The sequence below is a fragment of the Micrasema longulum genome, unplaced genomic scaffold (assembly GCF_059751315.1).
Source record: "Micrasema longulum isolate JH-2025_06_02 unplaced genomic scaffold, ASM5975131v1 h1tg000008l, whole genome shotgun sequence".
Lineage (NCBI taxonomy): Eukaryota > Metazoa > Arthropoda > Insecta > Trichoptera > Brachycentridae > Micrasema > Micrasema longulum.
The window spans coordinates 693,083-712,349 of NW_028277216.1; the positions used below are offsets into that span (position 1 = coordinate 693,083).

Consider the following 19,267-nt stretch of genomic DNA (forward strand, 5'->3'; position numbering starts at 1 on the left):
TTGAAATACTGTTTTCCAAATCGAGAATCTTCAAAGAATTTGTGTAATCTGCCAGTTAACTCTAGGAGAAAAATCCCGCTACTAGGTTTAATATATTTAACATAGAGAACACTTATTTGTATGAAGAAATAAGCTGGAGTAATCGGCTATTTCCTTGGCTCATTGCTGGCGCTAGGGGCTTTAGTAAAAGTTTTATTTATATTTGGAAAAACATACGTCGGCCTCATGGTGTAATGGTCAGCGCGTTTGCCTACCATGCAAGAGGTCTCGGGTTCGATTCCCGACATGGTTGATTTAAATATTTATTTAAAAGGGTGTTTTTACACTGGAATATTTCATAGTCCCTATCTTACCTTCATGTAATAAAAAAATGAAAGATCAATAAACGTTGCAATTGGTGTACCAATGCAGTGCCCTATGCACCTTTAGGTGTGGAAAGGGAATGAAGAGGAGGAAACATACGAATGGTGGCAATGACTTATAAGAAATAGTAATTATTTGTTTGTTGTTCTGTAAATATAGTCCCCGTAAAACATTATTATGGATAGTCAAATATAATGGTAGGCTGGGCATAATCGCTTCTATACACGATTCGCCCCTTTTCTAAACACACGACTGAGATAGGGTCTGTAAACTGAAACCGCCCATAAGACGTTTGTTGTTAAATCAAAAGCCAGACCAAACATTTTTAACGCTTTCGTTCAACGCAATAGAGCCAAAGGGCTTATCTCGCGAATTATTACTCTAAGGCTGATACGATACGAAAATTCGGCCGCAGGTCACACGTGAGCGCTGCGAAAATTAATACACGACGGCGTTTATTAAGAGCGAGTTGACGAAAAAGATGATTTGTTTTTAATCTTGACGCATTGGAATTGTTGAAGGACTTCGGCAGAAAAAAATGTGCGGGAGAGACACGTTCACGCCGAGGAAATCGCTATTGCTACAAGGTCCTGTTTATGCGGGTCCACACGATGACAATGCGGCAAGGGGGGGGGGTTAACATTGTTCCGTTAAGATAGCCTTTTCGTCTATCTCAGTGACAGTATTTCGGATGGCCTACAATTTGCTGTTTACACGTGGACAATGGTCGAATTCTGAGACAAAAAAAAAATTGTATTGTCTACGTGTAAACGGCCATTAAGTATATGCATATGGTATAGGTAACACAGCCTAAATTGAGGCCAACCAATATGCGCGAACAGTTTTATTTTTAATTTTGTATTTTTAAGGCATCTATCCTAAGAAGGATGATTTAGGTACACGAACAGTTAAATTATTATAAAAAGTCTTGAAAAAAAACCTCTAAAATTGAATAAAATATACAGTCACCTACAAAATGTATTCTCTACACACTTTTAGGGAGAATCAAATCTAATATCAATCATATATGTCATGAGAAAAATCATAATAAAAATGTAAAATGTTAAAATAAGTCTTAAAATAACATCCAATATTTATTTTAATATTCTCAGTAGGCACTCATGTTTATTCACAATACACATATATTAAAACATGAAAAAACCTGCTGGACTTATTTCACATTTTCCTATCGACACGGCCCGGTAAAACAGTTCAATGCCTGAGAGGCATTGAACTGACCAAACAAAACTTATATATGAAAATAAATAAATAAATAATATGTTTTTTATTGGACAGGGTGAATTTTAACTGAGGTATGATCACGGTCTTATTCGCATGTCGGGGTTGAAGCAGACAAATAATAAAAGGGACGTATTTTCAAGGTCAATTATGGAAAAAAAAGTGCATTTATTTGGAGAAAATTGAATACGTGACCTCTGTTTAGAACTCACCAAGTCATGTTTGAAAGAAGGGAGGTTGGAGTATTTTAAGTGGGCGTTCGTTTAGGGAAGGTTTGACGCTTTGACGCCGACTAAGACACAAAGGGGGGCTTAAGGACTTGTCCAGCGTTACTCACAAAGCCTGACGGGAGATCTGGCCTGTGTCTCGTGCTGTCTAGCAGGGCCAGGTCCCTGGCTGAGAACAGGGCGTCCGGCCGTGGGGCGGGGGCGGGCGGCACGGCCCCCGCGGGGGCGCCGTTCTCGAGGGGGCAGGCGGGGGACTCGCCCCCCGAGCCGCTCACCTCCAGCTCTGCAAGAAATACGAGCGATGTTATAACTTAACTTTGCGGTGACGAGCGAGTATTGAGAATTGGCCGACGAGTCTTCTGAAGTCAATAGAACTGTCAAAACAATTGGATTATTCGAAAATAATTAGCACAAAAATGTTTGGTATTGTTCGCTGTATAGACGTCAAATAATTGTATGTTCAAACCGTTTTTTTTAATGCTGGGGAAAAGCCTCAATATTATAATCAGCTGATCGATGGAACACTGCTAGGATTGGAGGTTGCGGCAGCTTTAGAGAGGGACGCTTAAGTGCCACTTTATTATTTAGAGTTCTAAAATGTTTTCATCCCAATATTAACAGCTCCCTAGGGGGTTGAATCCAGTCCTTGTCTATTTTCTACGAACATTTGGACAAACTCAAAAAAATGTTAATAAATCCACCTGGTATAAGAAGAAGTATAAAAATGAAAAAATATTTTCAGGCGTTGCCTAGTATGTAGGTAAAATAATTCAATTAGATGAATCTCACCCTCAACAGTGAAGCTTTCAGCTCTTTAACTTCACAAAGGTCAAAAGATGGAAGAATTAAAGGAATATAGATGTTTAAATATAGGGCAGAATGGCGAATGTTACACAAAGCGTAAAGCGGCCACTTAAACCAGCCAATGGGTCATTACCCTTGTGGATGCCAGGACCTCTGTATTCCTTTCTCTAAAATGTTTTAATCTCAGTTGTAATATGTTAAAATATATCTGTTTTATAATTTTTATATTTGTCAAATTTTTATACGAATTATTCCTTTTTTTTTTCTTATTGCCATATGGCAATTATAAAAAACTTTTTGTTGGTTTTATGACTCGTTAAGTATTTAAACGAGCTCTAATAAAAAAAACTATTTTAATAACTTTACAATTCCTACTTTAAAGACTTAACAGAACGATAATTTAAGCCTCACTTCTTTTAATAATGTATTTATAAACCTGGTTACAGAGAAAAATGTCAATGATTTATTTTTCAGATAAACTTTTCATTTGTTTTCGTAAATTTTCTACTTTATTTCATCATTTTTTGTCTCTATGTCTATAACAATACATGTAATAATTATCGGGAAACTGTAACGCAATGTATTGAATCAAATAGTCCCTTGTGTTAGTTAGATAAAATAATTTGTTATAAACTGTTAGTTTAATTTAGCGTAACAACTTTCATAATATTTATCATGAAATTAAGCTAGTCAATTTTAAGAAAAAATACTATATTAACTTTTTTTAAACTCATTTGCGAATGTTGTGTTTACATATAATTGATGAACAATGTCTAAACAAAACAAATTGTACAATGTTTGATTATGTCCAAATGCTTGCAGACTGGCTGGATTTCCTCCCTAGGGAGTTGTTCGTATTAAAATTTATTTCAACAGAGAGGGAAAAAGCTTTTGAGAAGGGAATATGGAAGTCTAGGCATTTACAGGGCTTATGACCTGTCATCGGCTGGTTTAAGTGGCCACTTTACACACTGTGTAACATTCACCACTCTGCCCATGTTTAAACATCCACATTTCCTCAACTCTTCCATCTGTTGACTTTTGTGAAGTAAAAGATCTGAAACCCTTATCACGTGGGTGAGATTCATCCGGCTGAACCAAATCACCTACTAGGCAACGCCTGGAAAAAATTTTCCAATTTTTATACTTCTTCTTTTACCAGGTAGTAATTCAACAATGTTTGATTATGTCCAAATGCTTGCAGACTGGCTGATGGAAGAGTTGAGGAAATGTGGATGTTTAAACATGGGCAGAATGGTAAATGTTACACAGTGTGTAAAGTGGCCACTTAAACCAGCCGATGACAGGTCATAAGCCCTGTAAATGCCTAGACTTCCATATTCCCTTCTCAAAAGCTTTTTCCCTCTCTGTTGAAATAAATTTAAATAAAAATAAATTGTGATTATTTTACCAATGTAGGATGTCTTGTTTATGGTTTGTGAACCATAAAAAAATATGTATATTTCTTATTCTCTTATTTTCTTCTAAAATCTATTTAAGTATTTAAAAAAACCTGAATGTAAATTTCCATTTTTATTTTATTTATTTCTATTTCACTTTCACACCATAGATTATATAATATTATATTCTAGGTTTAGTATACGCGCAGCCACGCGTATGTGGGATTTTCTCTTTAAATAATCTTAGTAATAAGAAATATACTAAAATGTAAACAAAAAATGAAAATAAATAAACAATTAAATAGGTGCATATGTTTCCACGGTCACTGTTATCAATAAGTATCTTTTTTGGGTCAATCCAACTTACACGAGATGACCCGAAAAAGGTACATAAATAAATAATTATTTTTATATGTAAAGTTCATATTTGAAATAAAGTGAATAAAGCACACCCACCTAAACAATGGAGGCGGATTCTTTTTATAAGTGACATTTTTTCAAAACAATTATCTACTTACCTACCATCAAAAATAAACCGGCTTTCTACACAACTAATAATATGGGAACATTGTTAAAAAATCACGGTCAAATCAATCAAAAAAATAGTGGTTAAAAACAAAGTTGTTTTATTTATTTTTTATAAATATTTTTATCATTAGAAGAAAGGTCTTCATCTAAGACCGGAGCAAAAGGACACCAACTCTTATTCGTAGCTTGCAGATGTATGACATTAAAATAAAAAATCTATTAAATGTTATTTTTACTTGTAATGAAACACGGAAAACACTTAAAAATTACTTACTAACCCAAGAAAGAAAGAAAATTTGTAAAAAATTATGCATTTATTATACCTAGTAAATATAAGTGCTTATTATTGTAGGTTTATGTTGTAAACGTAAAGTGATTACGATGGAAAAGTCTGTAGGTCAATTTGAGTGAACTTTTAGCAGTTAAGGCCTACAAATGATAATAAAAAGCAATATCTTCGCGGAACTTCGTCACCAATAAATTTAATTGATTTTACGAGTGCCTAATTCCCTCGAATTGGAGCTTTCGTCGCGGGCATAATGCAAAAAAGTACACATTTTGTTTTAATGGGTCATAAAACGAAACCGCCGAAAAGACTTACCATTAAGCAACCAAAATTACCTTATATACGATTTAATCTGAATATCTGATTACGTCTGAATAAAGACCACAATTCGACCACCTTTTTAGCTTTCGTAAAATTCTCCTTTGTTTGAATACTAAAGACATTAAGTTTGCTAATATAACGATTGCCAGATACCGCATTCAATGGGGGTCTAATTATAAATCAAAAAGCCACATTATTCTGATTACCGGGGTGAAAAACTCGCTCCCAGCCGACTCAGTTCAACTTTCTGAAGGAATGAATAAATTGTAAACAGCACCACAAAGCGAACGAGGGAAGATTTATTTTAATTTCTCTACCTCTTTTTCAAACAAGGACAATGGAAACAGATAAAATGAAGTACTCAAGTTGTTGCCCCGTAGCTCTGTCGTGCATATAAAATTATAAAGATTTTTCTGCGGAGAAGGTAAGAACGTATTTGAATGAGTCGAAAAGTAATGTTACAAAATCAAAACATTTCCTAGCTTTGTTATATAAATTGTGTAGGATGTATCTTTCTAGCGCTCTTGTTCCGACAATAGATGTCGTTTTATTTCACAGTCGAATAGAATAAAATAAAATATATGGAACATGCAGCGATTCAATCGGGAAAATTCTGCTCGACATTTTGACAAAAGCTCTTTTGATATCTCGAACAGAAGGATTAATGATTATGAATGTTATTTTTTCAATGTTAATATACTCTCAAAGGACTACGCAAAAAGCTTTTATAAATGGCGCTAACATGGTGTTATCCCAAAGAAAAATACAATGTTAAAAATATTACGATTAAATTGTAAGTAAATCTTCATGTCAAAATGTGCGATTTTAAACTCGTCGCTTATTTTCTAAGATTAAGGTCTTTTTCATAACGACAGTATTATTTTGTTCCAGTATTTTCCTTGTTGTTGGCCTAAACTATTAATTAATTATTTTATTATTATGACAATTACCTAAACACTGTACAACGCAATTCTCGCCTTGCGTAATATTTATGCACTGTGATCATCTTCATTATTTTATTTTAGTAAATGTTAACGTCGTTTTACGCTGGGTTCCGTTCCGAGAGACATATGCGTAAAAAAATCGGCGTAAAATGAACACAATTTTTTTTTTTTTTTTTTTTTCCATACTGTTACATATTATGCATGTATTAAATTACATATTTTTTACATTATATTTATTAAACATTAGAAGAGAAAAAGAGAAAAAATACATATTCTAAAAATAAACATAGCCTTAAATTTGGAAAAAATGCCCACAAAGACTTAAACGTCTGAGCGTGGGCCATTCCTTTTTTATTGTTTTTGGGGAATTTTTTGGTATACAAACACAAATATGACAATGCCATTAAAAATCATACAGAAATAACAGGAAAATGACATAAACAATGTAATTAAGACATCAAAGTTTAGAATATGCTGTTGTACGACTCTTTCACAATAGGTGTATATCTGTATTTTCCATGCTGATCCAAGTCCTCAAAGCCGCTTTAAACTTTGGAAGGGATTCTATATTTTGTATTTCCTTGGGTAGGAGATTAAAAGATCTTGGACCAACATGGAAAGAGTGTCTCTGTGCGAACTTAGTTCTGCATCCTGGAACAGACAGTACACTTTCTGATCGGCTACTAGTTCTATTTAAATTATTGCCAAACAATTCCCTATTTTTGTGTACATATTTTAAGCATTGTAATAAATATAACTTTTTTAAATTAAGGAGTCCGCTCTCTATGTACAATTCGTTACTAGGAAATAGTCTATGCTTTTTGTACATTATCTTAACTATACTCTTCTGTGCGATTTCTACAGGGTGACTATGTGCGTCCAAAACTCCACCCCATCCAATTATGCCGTATGTAACAGAAGACTGAATTAGAGCGTAATACAGCATTTTTAATTTTTCATAAGTTAAAATATTTTTTAATCTTTGGAAAACGTAAGATAAATATCTGATTTTGTCTGTTAATTTAGCTATATGTGTTTCCCATTTTAGCCTATAATCTATGTGGATACCCAGATATTTATAACTTTCACCTGAGCTAATTTTGTAACACTTATTAGAGATATCTATATTACAATTTAAATCGTGTATTTTAATTGACAAATTTTGTGAAGGGCCAGTCTTATTAGAGATTTGAAAGGGCAAATACATGGTTTTTTCTTGATTTAAACTAAGCAAATTATTTTCCAACCAGTTATTAACTATTGTTATACTTTTTGTAGCATCACTAAATGTTAACTCCCATGTTTTATTATATACTATAATAGCAATGTCATCAGCATAGGACAATATTTCTCCGTCTACTTTTAAATCACATAGTTCGTTTAAGTATATTAAAAATAATAGAGGACCTAAAATTGTCCCTTGTGGAACACCATGTTGTTGTTCTCTTTGCAAGCTAATTTCACTTTCTATTTTTGTATTTTGTGTCCTATTAAATAGGTAACTAGTTAATAACTTATGACATTTATTTTTTATACCAATGTTTTTTAATTTATTTGATAATTTAATTAAGTTAACGGTATCAAAGGCTTTTTTAAGATCAAGGAAAATTACCAAACATTTATATTTATTATCTATTGCGGAATATATTTCTCTAGTTAATTTATAAATTGCATCATCAGTGCTAAATTTTTTTCGGAAGCCAAATTGATTATGAGAGATTTTCTTATGACCTTCTAGATAATCCATGATTCTGTTTTTTAGACATTTTTCAAAAATTTTAGATATATTTGAGGTAAGAGCAATTGGACGATAGTTATCTGTTTTAGAAGCTGAGCCATTTTTGTGAATTGGTACTATTGTAGATAATTTAAATGATTTCGGATAGATTCCATTTTCTAGACATATGTTGTAAATATATTGCAAAGGCTTAGATACATTATTTTTAATTTTTTAAGTGTTTCTACAGAAATATTATCGGGACCTTTAGACTGGTTTTTTTTTAAATTGCTAATAATTTTTATGATTTCCTCTTCTTCGATTTTTTTAAAGCTAGAGAGAATATTTAAGTCGGGGTTATCATTTCCGTCTGTGGTATCTATTAATGTATTATTCAATTGTTTTTGTAGTTAAATGTAATGGAACAAACTATAAGGTAGGTTCCGTGTCAAAATTCTAAGAAAACACAAAATGTTAATTTTATACATGTTCTTTATTATTCAAAATAAATTATAAATGTATTTAATAAATACAGTTTAAATTTGTTGAAAAAATAAATAATAATTTCTTAGTATTAATAATATTTTTTTATAATAAATACTAACTCACCAGTTCGTCGGTGCTAAATTGAATTGACACACTTTTTTTAAAAAAAACATCCAATTTCATTTGCTTTAATTTTTGTTTCCTTTCTTGCAGAACCATAGCATAAACTTCAAATTAACATGTTACAACAGAAATGAAGAACATTTAAGATAAGGCAATATATGTATTTATTACAATTAATTTATGTAATTTTACAGTTAATATCTTAGTTAGGACATCTATCAATTATGTAACAGTAAGATTATGAAAATAAAATAACAGTTTTTCCGCCTCTGATCTATTTTATAAAGTAAAATATCATTTTATAGTCTCACTTATTTTTGATTCTCATTAAAAAAGAATTCACAAATGATAAAGAAAACATTTATTATAATAAAGTAGCCACTTAAACCAGCCATTGACAGGTCATAAGCCCTGTAGATGCCTAGACTTTTATATTGCCTTCTCTTAAATGTTCTTAATCTCTGTTGTAATATGTTAATATAAACAGCTCCCCACGGAGTTGAATCAAGTCCTTGTTTACAAAAATTTGGACAATCTCAAAATATTGTTGATAAACTTCAAATATTTGAATATTATTTTAATATTAATAATAATAAATTAAAAAAAATAAAATCATAACTTTTTATTTTTCTTAAAAACAAAACGAAAACTAACTCGGAAACAATTACATAAACTCAATAGGCTGCTCGCGTACACGGTAATATAATAAAACAACGTGTAAAAGTGTGTCTGACTCGAGATTTTCCCACCTTTTGTAGATTTCTATGTCATTTACACAGTGTGGGATGAAGATACATTGGCATAGGTCAGCTCGAAGTCTGTTGATCGTGTTTTCAAATATATTATATAACCATTATTTTATTACCCTTGTTTGTCTTTGTTACATAGTTTTTTGTTCTTTTTGTTGAGTTTATTGTATTTATGTTTCTTCATATAACTGTTGTAATTGGCTTAGGCCGTATACATAATAAAAAAATAAAGATGTCACATGGTGTGTAAACTGATCACATTTATATATTTTATTAATTTATTGCATAAATAAGTATGAGTATTTAATACCAGGGAATCTATGTACAGCTAGTGAATTAGAAAATGAATGCGGAGCGTCCTCTGATTAGGATAGTCTCTATCTAACATGGCTCAGCCTGTTTTTAGATGGAGATTATTTTATATTGATCAGTAGATGACCGCACATAAGCCGATAGTGGCATTTAGTGTACTGATATTGTTAATTTATGTAATTTTACAGTTAATATCTGAGATAGGACATTTATCAATTATGTAACAGTTTAAGATTATGAAAATAAATAAACCGTTTTTCCGCCTCTGATCTATTTTATAAATTAAAATGTCATTTTATAATCTCACTTATTTTTGATTCTCATCAAAGGAGAATTCGCAAATGATTAAAAAAATCGTTAATTATAAGAAAACTCATAATATAATGCATTTGAATAATTTCATAAAAGTGTGAATTTATTTGCCGATATGACGGTAACTAATTTTTCCCTTAAACTTAGCCCGAAAGGAGCTGTGGAGGGAAACTTTCCTTAATAAAGTCAGTATGTTCATTATTTTAGTTACGTATGTGGAATATTTGCATACCTTTATATGACTGCTTGAGTCAGGATATGGTTGCTGCAGTTATGTATATCGCTGTTATAAATGCACTTTGTAAATAAATTCCTTTCACGTCAAGCGTGAAGTTGACTGCCACAGTTAGTTCTAATGAGCTCCAGATACGATGTAGAATATTCTTGCATCGTGGACTGAGATGAAAACAAGACGCAGAAAACAAGATATATTGGACTATACTGCTGTAAATCACGAACTGTGTGTATTCTTTACTATATTCCGCGCGATCAGAGTGATATTTCTAATAATTATAATCGCCTATTTCTCACTACCGTAATCAAAATCATCGATTCTAGGTCCTCATCTTTTTAATATTTACATAAATGATGTTTTTTACTGCTTTGAATTTGCCCTTTTTTCCCTGTAAGCTAACGATATGAAATTTTTTACTACAATTAAATCTTTAGAAGATATTGACAACCCCCAAAAAGACCTAGATAGGGTCGTTAAATACTCCAATGATAATTTCCTTTATTTAAATGTCTCCAAATGCTTCGAAGTGACCTTTACCAGAAATAAGATAATAATACCATCCTTTTACCTTATAAATGCATGCAAAATTAGTGAAATATACTATATTCGTGATCTTGGAGTATATTTGGATAAAAAATTGACATATGAAGAACATATGGAGAAGAAAGTAAGCAAAGCTAATAATAAGAGTCCGTAAGCCATTTAACAATCCACAGACATTAAAAACACTTTATTTTGCACATGTACGCACTATTCTTGAATATTGTTTCACTGTCTGGTCTCCTCAAAATTCCAAATATATTTCGAGAATTGAAAGAATTCAAAAAAAAATTTTGAATTACATAAACTATTGTCAATATTTACATTTCAATAACTATGAAGAAGCTACAGTACACCATAAAATCAATACCTTACAATCTAGAAGAATCATCAATGATACTGCTTTCCTTTACAAAATAATTAATAATAACTTAGATTGCCCTCAACTGCTTGAAAAATTAAAATACGCATTCCTTAACGTACAACTCGGCTGCTACAATTATTTCATGTTGGTATTTCAAGCACGAATAATAATAAGAATGCATCTTTGCCCAGAATTTTAAATAATTATAACACGTTTTTTGCTGAAATAGATATATATTTCCTCACTTTAAACAAATTTAAAGAAAATGCTTGAACCCTAATTGAAAATAGTAATTATAATTCAATCTAATTGTACCTACCTATATTTTGTTTTTTGTGCATTTTAATATTGTAATTATTTTCTCTTGTTTGAAAGAATAAAGAAGGGAGGACTGATAGCTCCGTATTACTTCGTATGGATCCGCCGGCCAAAGAATTTTTAAGTTCGATTAAACAAAAAACTTTTTCAACAATGTTTGATTATGTCCAAATGCTTGCAGACTGGCTGGATTTCCTCCCTAAGGAGTTGTTCATATTTAAATTTATTTCAACAGAGAGGGAAAACATTTTTGAGAAGGGAATATGGAAGTCTAGACAAAGCTTATGACCTGTCATTGGCTGGTTTAAGTGGCCACTTTACACACTGTGTAACATTCACCATGGAAGAGTCAACAGATGGAAGAGTTGAGGAAATGTGGATGTTCAAACATGGGCAGAATGGTGAATGTTACACAGTGTGTAAAGTGGCCACTTAAACCAGCCAATGACAGGTCATTAGCCTTGTAAATGCCTAGACTTCCATATTCCCTTTTCAAAAATTTTTTCCCCCTCTGTTGAAATAAATTTAAATAAAAAACTTTTAATTTATTTCTTTATTATTTCATTATTGTTGTAGTATTTTATTTATTTTTTACGTGTGAAATGATACGGAGTGGTTATTTCAATGTACGCTTTTTTTCTTCTTTTTTTGACATTGTATTTAGTATTGTATAGAAAACTATAATTGGACTATAATTTTGGTTTATTTGTAAATATTTTTTTTTGTTGTAATGGCTGTTATTTTCTTTTAATAAATAAATAAATAAAAACTCATCACACCTAATACGCGAGACTGCATAAATTGAAAGACACACAGATGACACATCACAAACCAATTATGGAATAACAAGATCGTCTACACCAAGACAACTCAAATACTTTTATTTAATAAACTCTATAATCATGAGCACAGAATGAAGAATGTTGATAGTTTTAAATACTTGGGAGTTCACATAACTGAGGATGGTGGCACGCACAAAGAGCTAGCAACCCGCCTAGGAATTGCTGGAGCAACATTTCAAGATGCGTGCTGTCTGAAACTCTAATCTATATATTTCCACTTCTTACAGCAAATGCGGAGAAGTTCCTTAACAAAGCCACAGCCGATTATCAGACCAGATCTTCATACTATAGTTAGAGAAGGAACACACTGTTTGTAGTAAATAAAAGCTTTATATATAACAAGCAAGGCAAAAAATAAGCAACAGCCATTTTTAAAAAAAGAACTCTAATACACACTCGGTCATAACGAAATGCCGATTGTTCAACTCTTGGATAATGCCAGTAAACCGTACATTTAATGATATAAAGAGTAAGTGCTTAAGGAGAATATTATGTATAAGGTGGTTTGATTTCATAACTAACATTGAAGTCCAAAAACGGACGCAACAGCTTCCCAAAACGAGCGTTTCGAGGGTGCCGCGGATGCCTCAGGAGAGCCTTAACGTTAGTTGACTCTTCTTCGCTCCTGCGGGTTCCCGCCATCCTGGAAGGCTGTCGATGACGATATATTCTTTCGGCTTTATTTGGCGGAACTAAGGAACACATGATTGGCGAGAGGAGCGAGAGTGTTGATTGGCAATAGGGTCTCCTGGAGGCATCTGGCGATGTCCACACGCTTTACTTAGGAGCGGATGTAGGAAAAAAAAGAAGACCGACCAAAGACGAGCCATGAGCTCATTCCATTTTACGCTATTTTGACTTAAGCCTATTCGCATCTGTAGCTCAATCACAAATAACTATCGACGAGCTTAAAAGCATGCTAAGCATTTGAGCGATCACAATGAACCATAATAAACATGCTTAAGTTATCGCAGTCATAAGTCAGCGCGTGTGTAATCTCTAAGTCAACGCTCGTGTCGGTTTGTTTTTTGTTTTCCTCGTAAACAAATACAGTTCATTGGCGAAAAATCGGCGTTTACTATAAAAAAAAAAAACAATATATTGCATTTGCAAAATACTAAGGAATATCGGAGCGGCCTCCGTGGTGTAGTGGTCAAGACGCTTGACTCACAAATGGAAGGTTCCGGATTCGATTCCCGCGAGAACACTAAAAAAGTCTGTGATTTTTCTTAAGCCTAGGTGTTCTGCGGTGTAATTGACTACTGCAATTGGGCCTCCTGGCCTGTTGTGGTGCAAAAAAAATGTGAAAATTGAATTAAAATTACTATGGCGACTGCTTTTTTTGACATTTGTAATGAATATCATAATAAATAAATTTAAAAAAATAGCAATTTTAGAATATTTTCCATATTTACACCGGCGAAATTCAAATATGTAATTGCGCAGCAGGATTATAGTCGCAAAAGCGTAAATATATTGACATTTAATATGAGGGGTTCACGGATTTTCCATTGTGATCGCGCAAAAGTTAAACAACCATGGTGAGAAATTGTTATCTCGTCGCTTATTAGCACGTCGATAGTTATTTGTGATTGAGCTACTGATGGTGCAAATGACATTATATTGGAACACCAAATGTAGCGTATCTCATGTGACCAGTTTTAAGCTTCAGGTACCGGTCCGGGTAGAGTGAAATATTGCAGTTTGAAACAAATATAATATATAACAATGCACGACACTCTCCGATTCCGCGTTTACATTCCTTAGGCAACAAATTTACTTGTGATATTGACATTTTTAATACAATAATTATTTATTTTAAAACGTTCTAACATGCATTATTTTTGATGTTTTAAAAAATAATATATTAATAAATTTCATAAATGGTACATGTTTTTTTATTCTATACAAATCTACTTTTATACATCTTGTAAATGTTAAAGCTGTAACTCTCCAATAAAAGAGACTAACTCTTGTGCTTAGATAGTGACTTACACTGTTAAAGTTATTTATTTATTAGAGTTTATATAATTTTGAATAAATGAGTACATGAGATAAAAAATAAAAACATAGGAAATATAAAGAAAAATAGAAAATAATAATACATTTATACTACTTCAAATTTAATGCTGTTTTTACAGTTGTTCAAAAAAATTCTTTAGATTTACTTTGAATTTATTTATAGATATATTAGTTTTAATAGTTTTTAGTTCATTGCGGAGATTATTTCAATTTTCGACACCTTTGAAAACGAAGCAATTTTGACCATGACTTGTGTGGAATTAAGGGATTTTGATATTATTTTGGTATCTGAGTGACGTTTTTATCACAAATTCTTTTATTTTTTATAAATTTTTACTGTGAAATTTATTTTATAAATAGTGCCAACTGTATGCACTTTAAATAATTTAAATAGACTTTCCGTATTGAATTTTGAGGGTTTCTTTAAAATGACTTAAATAATTCATCTTTGTACTAAAGATAATTTTTAAAGTCGATATAAAACCTTATTTTTTACGAAACTTTTTCTCTGTTCTTGATTTGTATTATTATTGCCTAATTGAAATAATTTTTTCAAATATTTTAAATATGTTTACCATTGAATCGTGTGTTTCAGAAACAACACACAAGCCAAGTTTTGGGATTTCAACTTAATGATGTCATCTTGTTTTTTAAACCTAGACGCACGTTCTGAGCAGAAATTATAAACATCTGATCATTAGTGAATTAAATTCACTAATGATCAGTTGCGTCAAGGTTAAAAAACAAGATGGCGTCATTAAGTTGAAATCCCAAAAGTTGGCTTGTTTGATGTTTCTAAAACCATTATTATATAATACACTTACTGTTATTTAACTTTAATTATAATGTTAATTTGTCAATATCATTTTTTTTTGTATTCAAAAAGGAAAAAAATATTATTTACAATTTGCGTTTTAATGTTTCTTATTTACTTTATATACCTACTGTTTTTAATTTTTTGTTTTATTTTTTAATTAATATTTTTTACTTTCTTACTTTTTTTTGTTGTCTCTTATAGGTATTAAAATTAAATTATATCCATATTTTTCACTTTTTCATTACGCAAATTATTAATTAATGATTCAGCATTGCAGTATGCTTTTTTGATTTCTACATGTCTTAAAATTTGTTTATTTAAAAAAAATATTACTATTTTTGTACTTACCTGTATTATTTTTGTAAACGCCGCCTGGGCGTATTGTAAAATGAATTAAATAAATAAAAATATATCACGTCAATCTTACCCGGAATCGGATCCGGGACCTTAAGCACAGTAGGCGACAACGCTAACTTAAATTTGTTGCAACAGAGAGGGAAAATATTTTTGAGAAGGAAATATGGGAGTCTAGGCATTAACAGGGCTTATGACTTGTCATTGGCTGGTTTAAGCGGCCAATTTACACACTGTGTAACATTCACCATTCCGCCTATGTTTGAACATCCACATTTCCTCAACTCTTCCCTCTGTTGACTTTTGTGAAGTAAAAGACGACTACCCTAATCACTACGAGGCAGATTTCTCTCAATACTCGTACAGAGTTCTGGTTCTATTTTACAAACAGAACTGTATTTTTCGTATGCCTGGACTCAGACATTTTTACCAAGGTACGTCTTTTCGACTTGCGCCTTTTTAAAGTTACGTTTTTTTACATACGTTATTTCGACTTACGTTTTTTCGACTTAAGTCCCCGACACGAAAACCAGCAGGGGTACGCATGTAAGTGTTAGCGTACACATTGAAAGAATCGCGTCTATATAGGCAGACGTGTGTGTGTTTAGTGATCATTCTAAATCGAATTTATGAAGTGTTTTCGTACATTATTTCGCTCGAGTGCTTTCCATGTAACTCCCACTCACCCCATATTATTCCATTTAAATCTTCACCCACGGAAGCGATAGACCGAAAAGCGTGTACCGTACATGTGTACAGTGTACATGTTACATATACATAGCGGCGTATCTCCTCACATTCCTCTACAGGGGTGTGTGGTGTATGAACATAAGTAGGAAAAGGAAAACATAATAATGTGTTTTCAAGAAACTTTGCACCAAAATGAAAAACACGCTGTTCTCTTCTCAAAAATACGCCCAATTTGACAAAAAAAACTAAATTAATCATGTTCATCACCATTCTCTTTTCGCACCTAATGGTGCATAGGGCACTGCATTCTCCCTAATTAAACTAAAAAACTTTATTTTATTTTATTTAACTCAATAATAACTTATGATATAATAGGATAGAGAGGCACTAACAAATCAATATTAAAACCTCTCGAATCCGCTCAAAAATCAATAATTAAAATTATTTTATAAAAGTCCTTTAGGTACCCCAGCGTCAAGTTATTTGAGATCTAAGATATAAAGCAATTATATATTTTTAGAATCATAACGTTTGTGAAAGCAAATTATTCTACCAAATCCGAAAAGGAACACTCCCACACTACCAGAAGTCAAACTAGAGGATGGGTCATGGGGTCTACCACAAACGCTGAATTCGGGTCAAGATATTTTAGGTTTCTGGGCCCCAAAATATTCAAAATGTTACCCAAATATTGCAAAACCATGACCCGAATTCAATTAAATAAATTAGTCAAAAATTGGTTACTGGGTTTAGGTCGAGAAAAATCGGAAAATTTACTCAAAAACATTCTTAAATAATAAACAGTATAGATTTATATTTTATAACTGTATAATAAATTAACTAGTAGGTAGTAATATTATAGTTTATTTTGCATAAAAATGTCTGCCTTAAAACAGGATGTACCTAGTTAGGTAGACTAGACGTAATCCGGAGAAATCTATTACCTAAGTGTGTATGAAGTAGATTAAGTAAGTGTTATTTTTGTTAATAAACCATGATTATTATAATTATTATTGGTATACCAATCATAGTGCATCTTGATCATTTTTGTTACGTGAAGGTAAGATGATCAGTCTTACGCTTCAGGTGCTAGTGTAGGGACTATAAAATGTTCTAATATGCACCTTTTAAAATAAATATTTCTCGTCAACCATGTTAGGAATCGAATCCGAGACCTCTTGTGTGGAAGGCACACGCGCTGACAACTACACCACGTAGCAGAAAAAATATAAATAACTAGCTGACCCGACAGACGTCCTGCCCGAACGTCGGCTTGCCTTGAAAAAATACTTTTTATTGATAAGTAGGTACCTAGGTACTTGTTTGTGATTACATTCCAAAACTAAAAGTTAATAATATTCAAATATTGAATTTAAATAGGTACCTGTTTATGGTTGAATTCCAAAACATAAAATTTTTTTTTTTTCAAATATGGAATTCTTTTTGCAAACGTCAAACTCCGGTCTTCTCACCAACGGAGAGGTGTACTTATGTGGGAATACGATTTTTATAATTGTATTGAATTTAATATTATTTTATTCTTACTAATAATACAGTAAAAATCAATTATAAGTTAGAAATTATAAGGAATTTAAGGAAAGAATTTGATTGAGATCCACAAATAACAAATGCTGTTAGTAAACATTTAAGAACAAACTTTTTTATACACAAAAAAAACATATTTCAATTTTTTTGTAAATGCATTATCCTCAAATGCAGCCCTGGTAGATCGATGAATAAAACATTTATGCTCCTTACTTCTTTTTCACATATTAGATTGAAGATTGAAGATTTTCATATCTACGAACACGCACAGCGCAAAGACCTATATTTCTCGGAAAACCGCGCGTAAATCGGTTAAGCCGTTTAGGAGGAATTCAGTGACATCCCAAACAAAGTTACCCAAACATTGCCAAAGTTACCCAATCTTTCAATTTTTTTGCAAATGCATTCTCCTCGAATGCAACCCTGGTAGATCGATGAATAAAACATTTATGCTCCTAACTTCTTTTTTACATATTCGATTGAAGATTTTAATATCTACAAACACGCACAGCGCAAAGATCTATATTTCTCTGAAAACTGCACGTAAATCGGTTAAGCCGTTTAGGAGGAATTCAGTGACATCACACGTGCAGAGGAATTATATATGTGATACTGTTTCATAATCTATTTTCCATAATAATAATATTATATTATAAGGCCTGTTATAACAAAATACGACTTTATTATTTTAAAAAATAAGATAAACATTCCTAGTCTTGTATTCTATGTAGACTTGTGTGAAATCATAGCAACAGAAGAAAATGGAAGTTCAGTGCCAAGGGAATTTGACATAAATAATGTTTTCTTACATGCGGTAAAAATTAAAGCACAAAACTGTAAAACGAACAATATTTTGAGTTGTCCAAATTTTTGTAGACAAGGACTGGATTCAACTCCCTGGGGAGCTGTTGATATTGAAATTTTACAACAGAGATGAAAAGCAGAAGGAAATATAAAAGTCTAGGCATCTACAGGGCTTATGACCTGCCATTGGCTGGTTTAAGTGGCCACTTTACACACTGTGTAACATTCACCGCTCTGCCCATATTTGAACATCTATATTCCATCGATTCGTTTTTCTGTTGATGTTTGTGAAGTGAATGAGCTGAAACATTTATTTATGCCGGTGAAATTCACTAATCAGCAGAACTCACCGAAGAGAACTGGCGACGTCACAGGCGTCAAAAGTTCTTCGGTGAATTTAAAAATCACAAAACTGAAAAAAACATAGCGCCGATAAAACAATAAATACAAATGTTTTTTTTTTTCATTGGCTTAGTTTGATGCCAATTAAAAAACCACTTTGTATTTATGTGAGTGCACCAATGTTACTAATTGTATTATAAAAACAAGAGGCAAAATCTGCCGGTCGTAAAGTAATTATATTTTAGTTATGTAAAACTTTTGAGTACGCTTTTTAACGGAAATACCTTAGAAAATTATTGTTTGTACCCAATGTTGCTATTTGTTTCTTTTCGAAGATTTGTAATTAAGCATAGATTTTATTTTGAAATCACAAAAATCAAATCCTTTTTTTTTCAAACTTGGGTATTCAGTTCTGTAATTAATCACTGTTATTGGGCCTCCTGTCTAGCTGTGGTTCAAAAATAAAAAAATAGATATATTACAAAAAAATTTAATTATTTTACATACCTACGTATTGGAACAAAAATCACACCATTTACTTTATTGGTTCGTTGGAAGAAACTGAATTTTAGAAAAAATAAAA

At 32.0% G+C, this 19,267-nt stretch overlaps 1 protein-coding gene across 1 annotated transcript in view; it reads right to left on the minus strand.

The window, feature by feature from the left end:
• The window catches only part of LOC148285760 (uncharacterized), an 82,251-nt gene that overhangs the window by 12,059 nt on the left and 50,925 nt on the right, over positions 1-19,267 (minus strand). Inside the window, exon 3 of the mRNA XM_088230560.1 lies at positions 1,940-2,112. Within this exon, the coding sequence (XP_088086686.1) occupies positions 1,940-2,112 (173 nt within the window). The remainder of the gene's footprint in view (positions 1-1,939; positions 2,113-19,267) is intronic.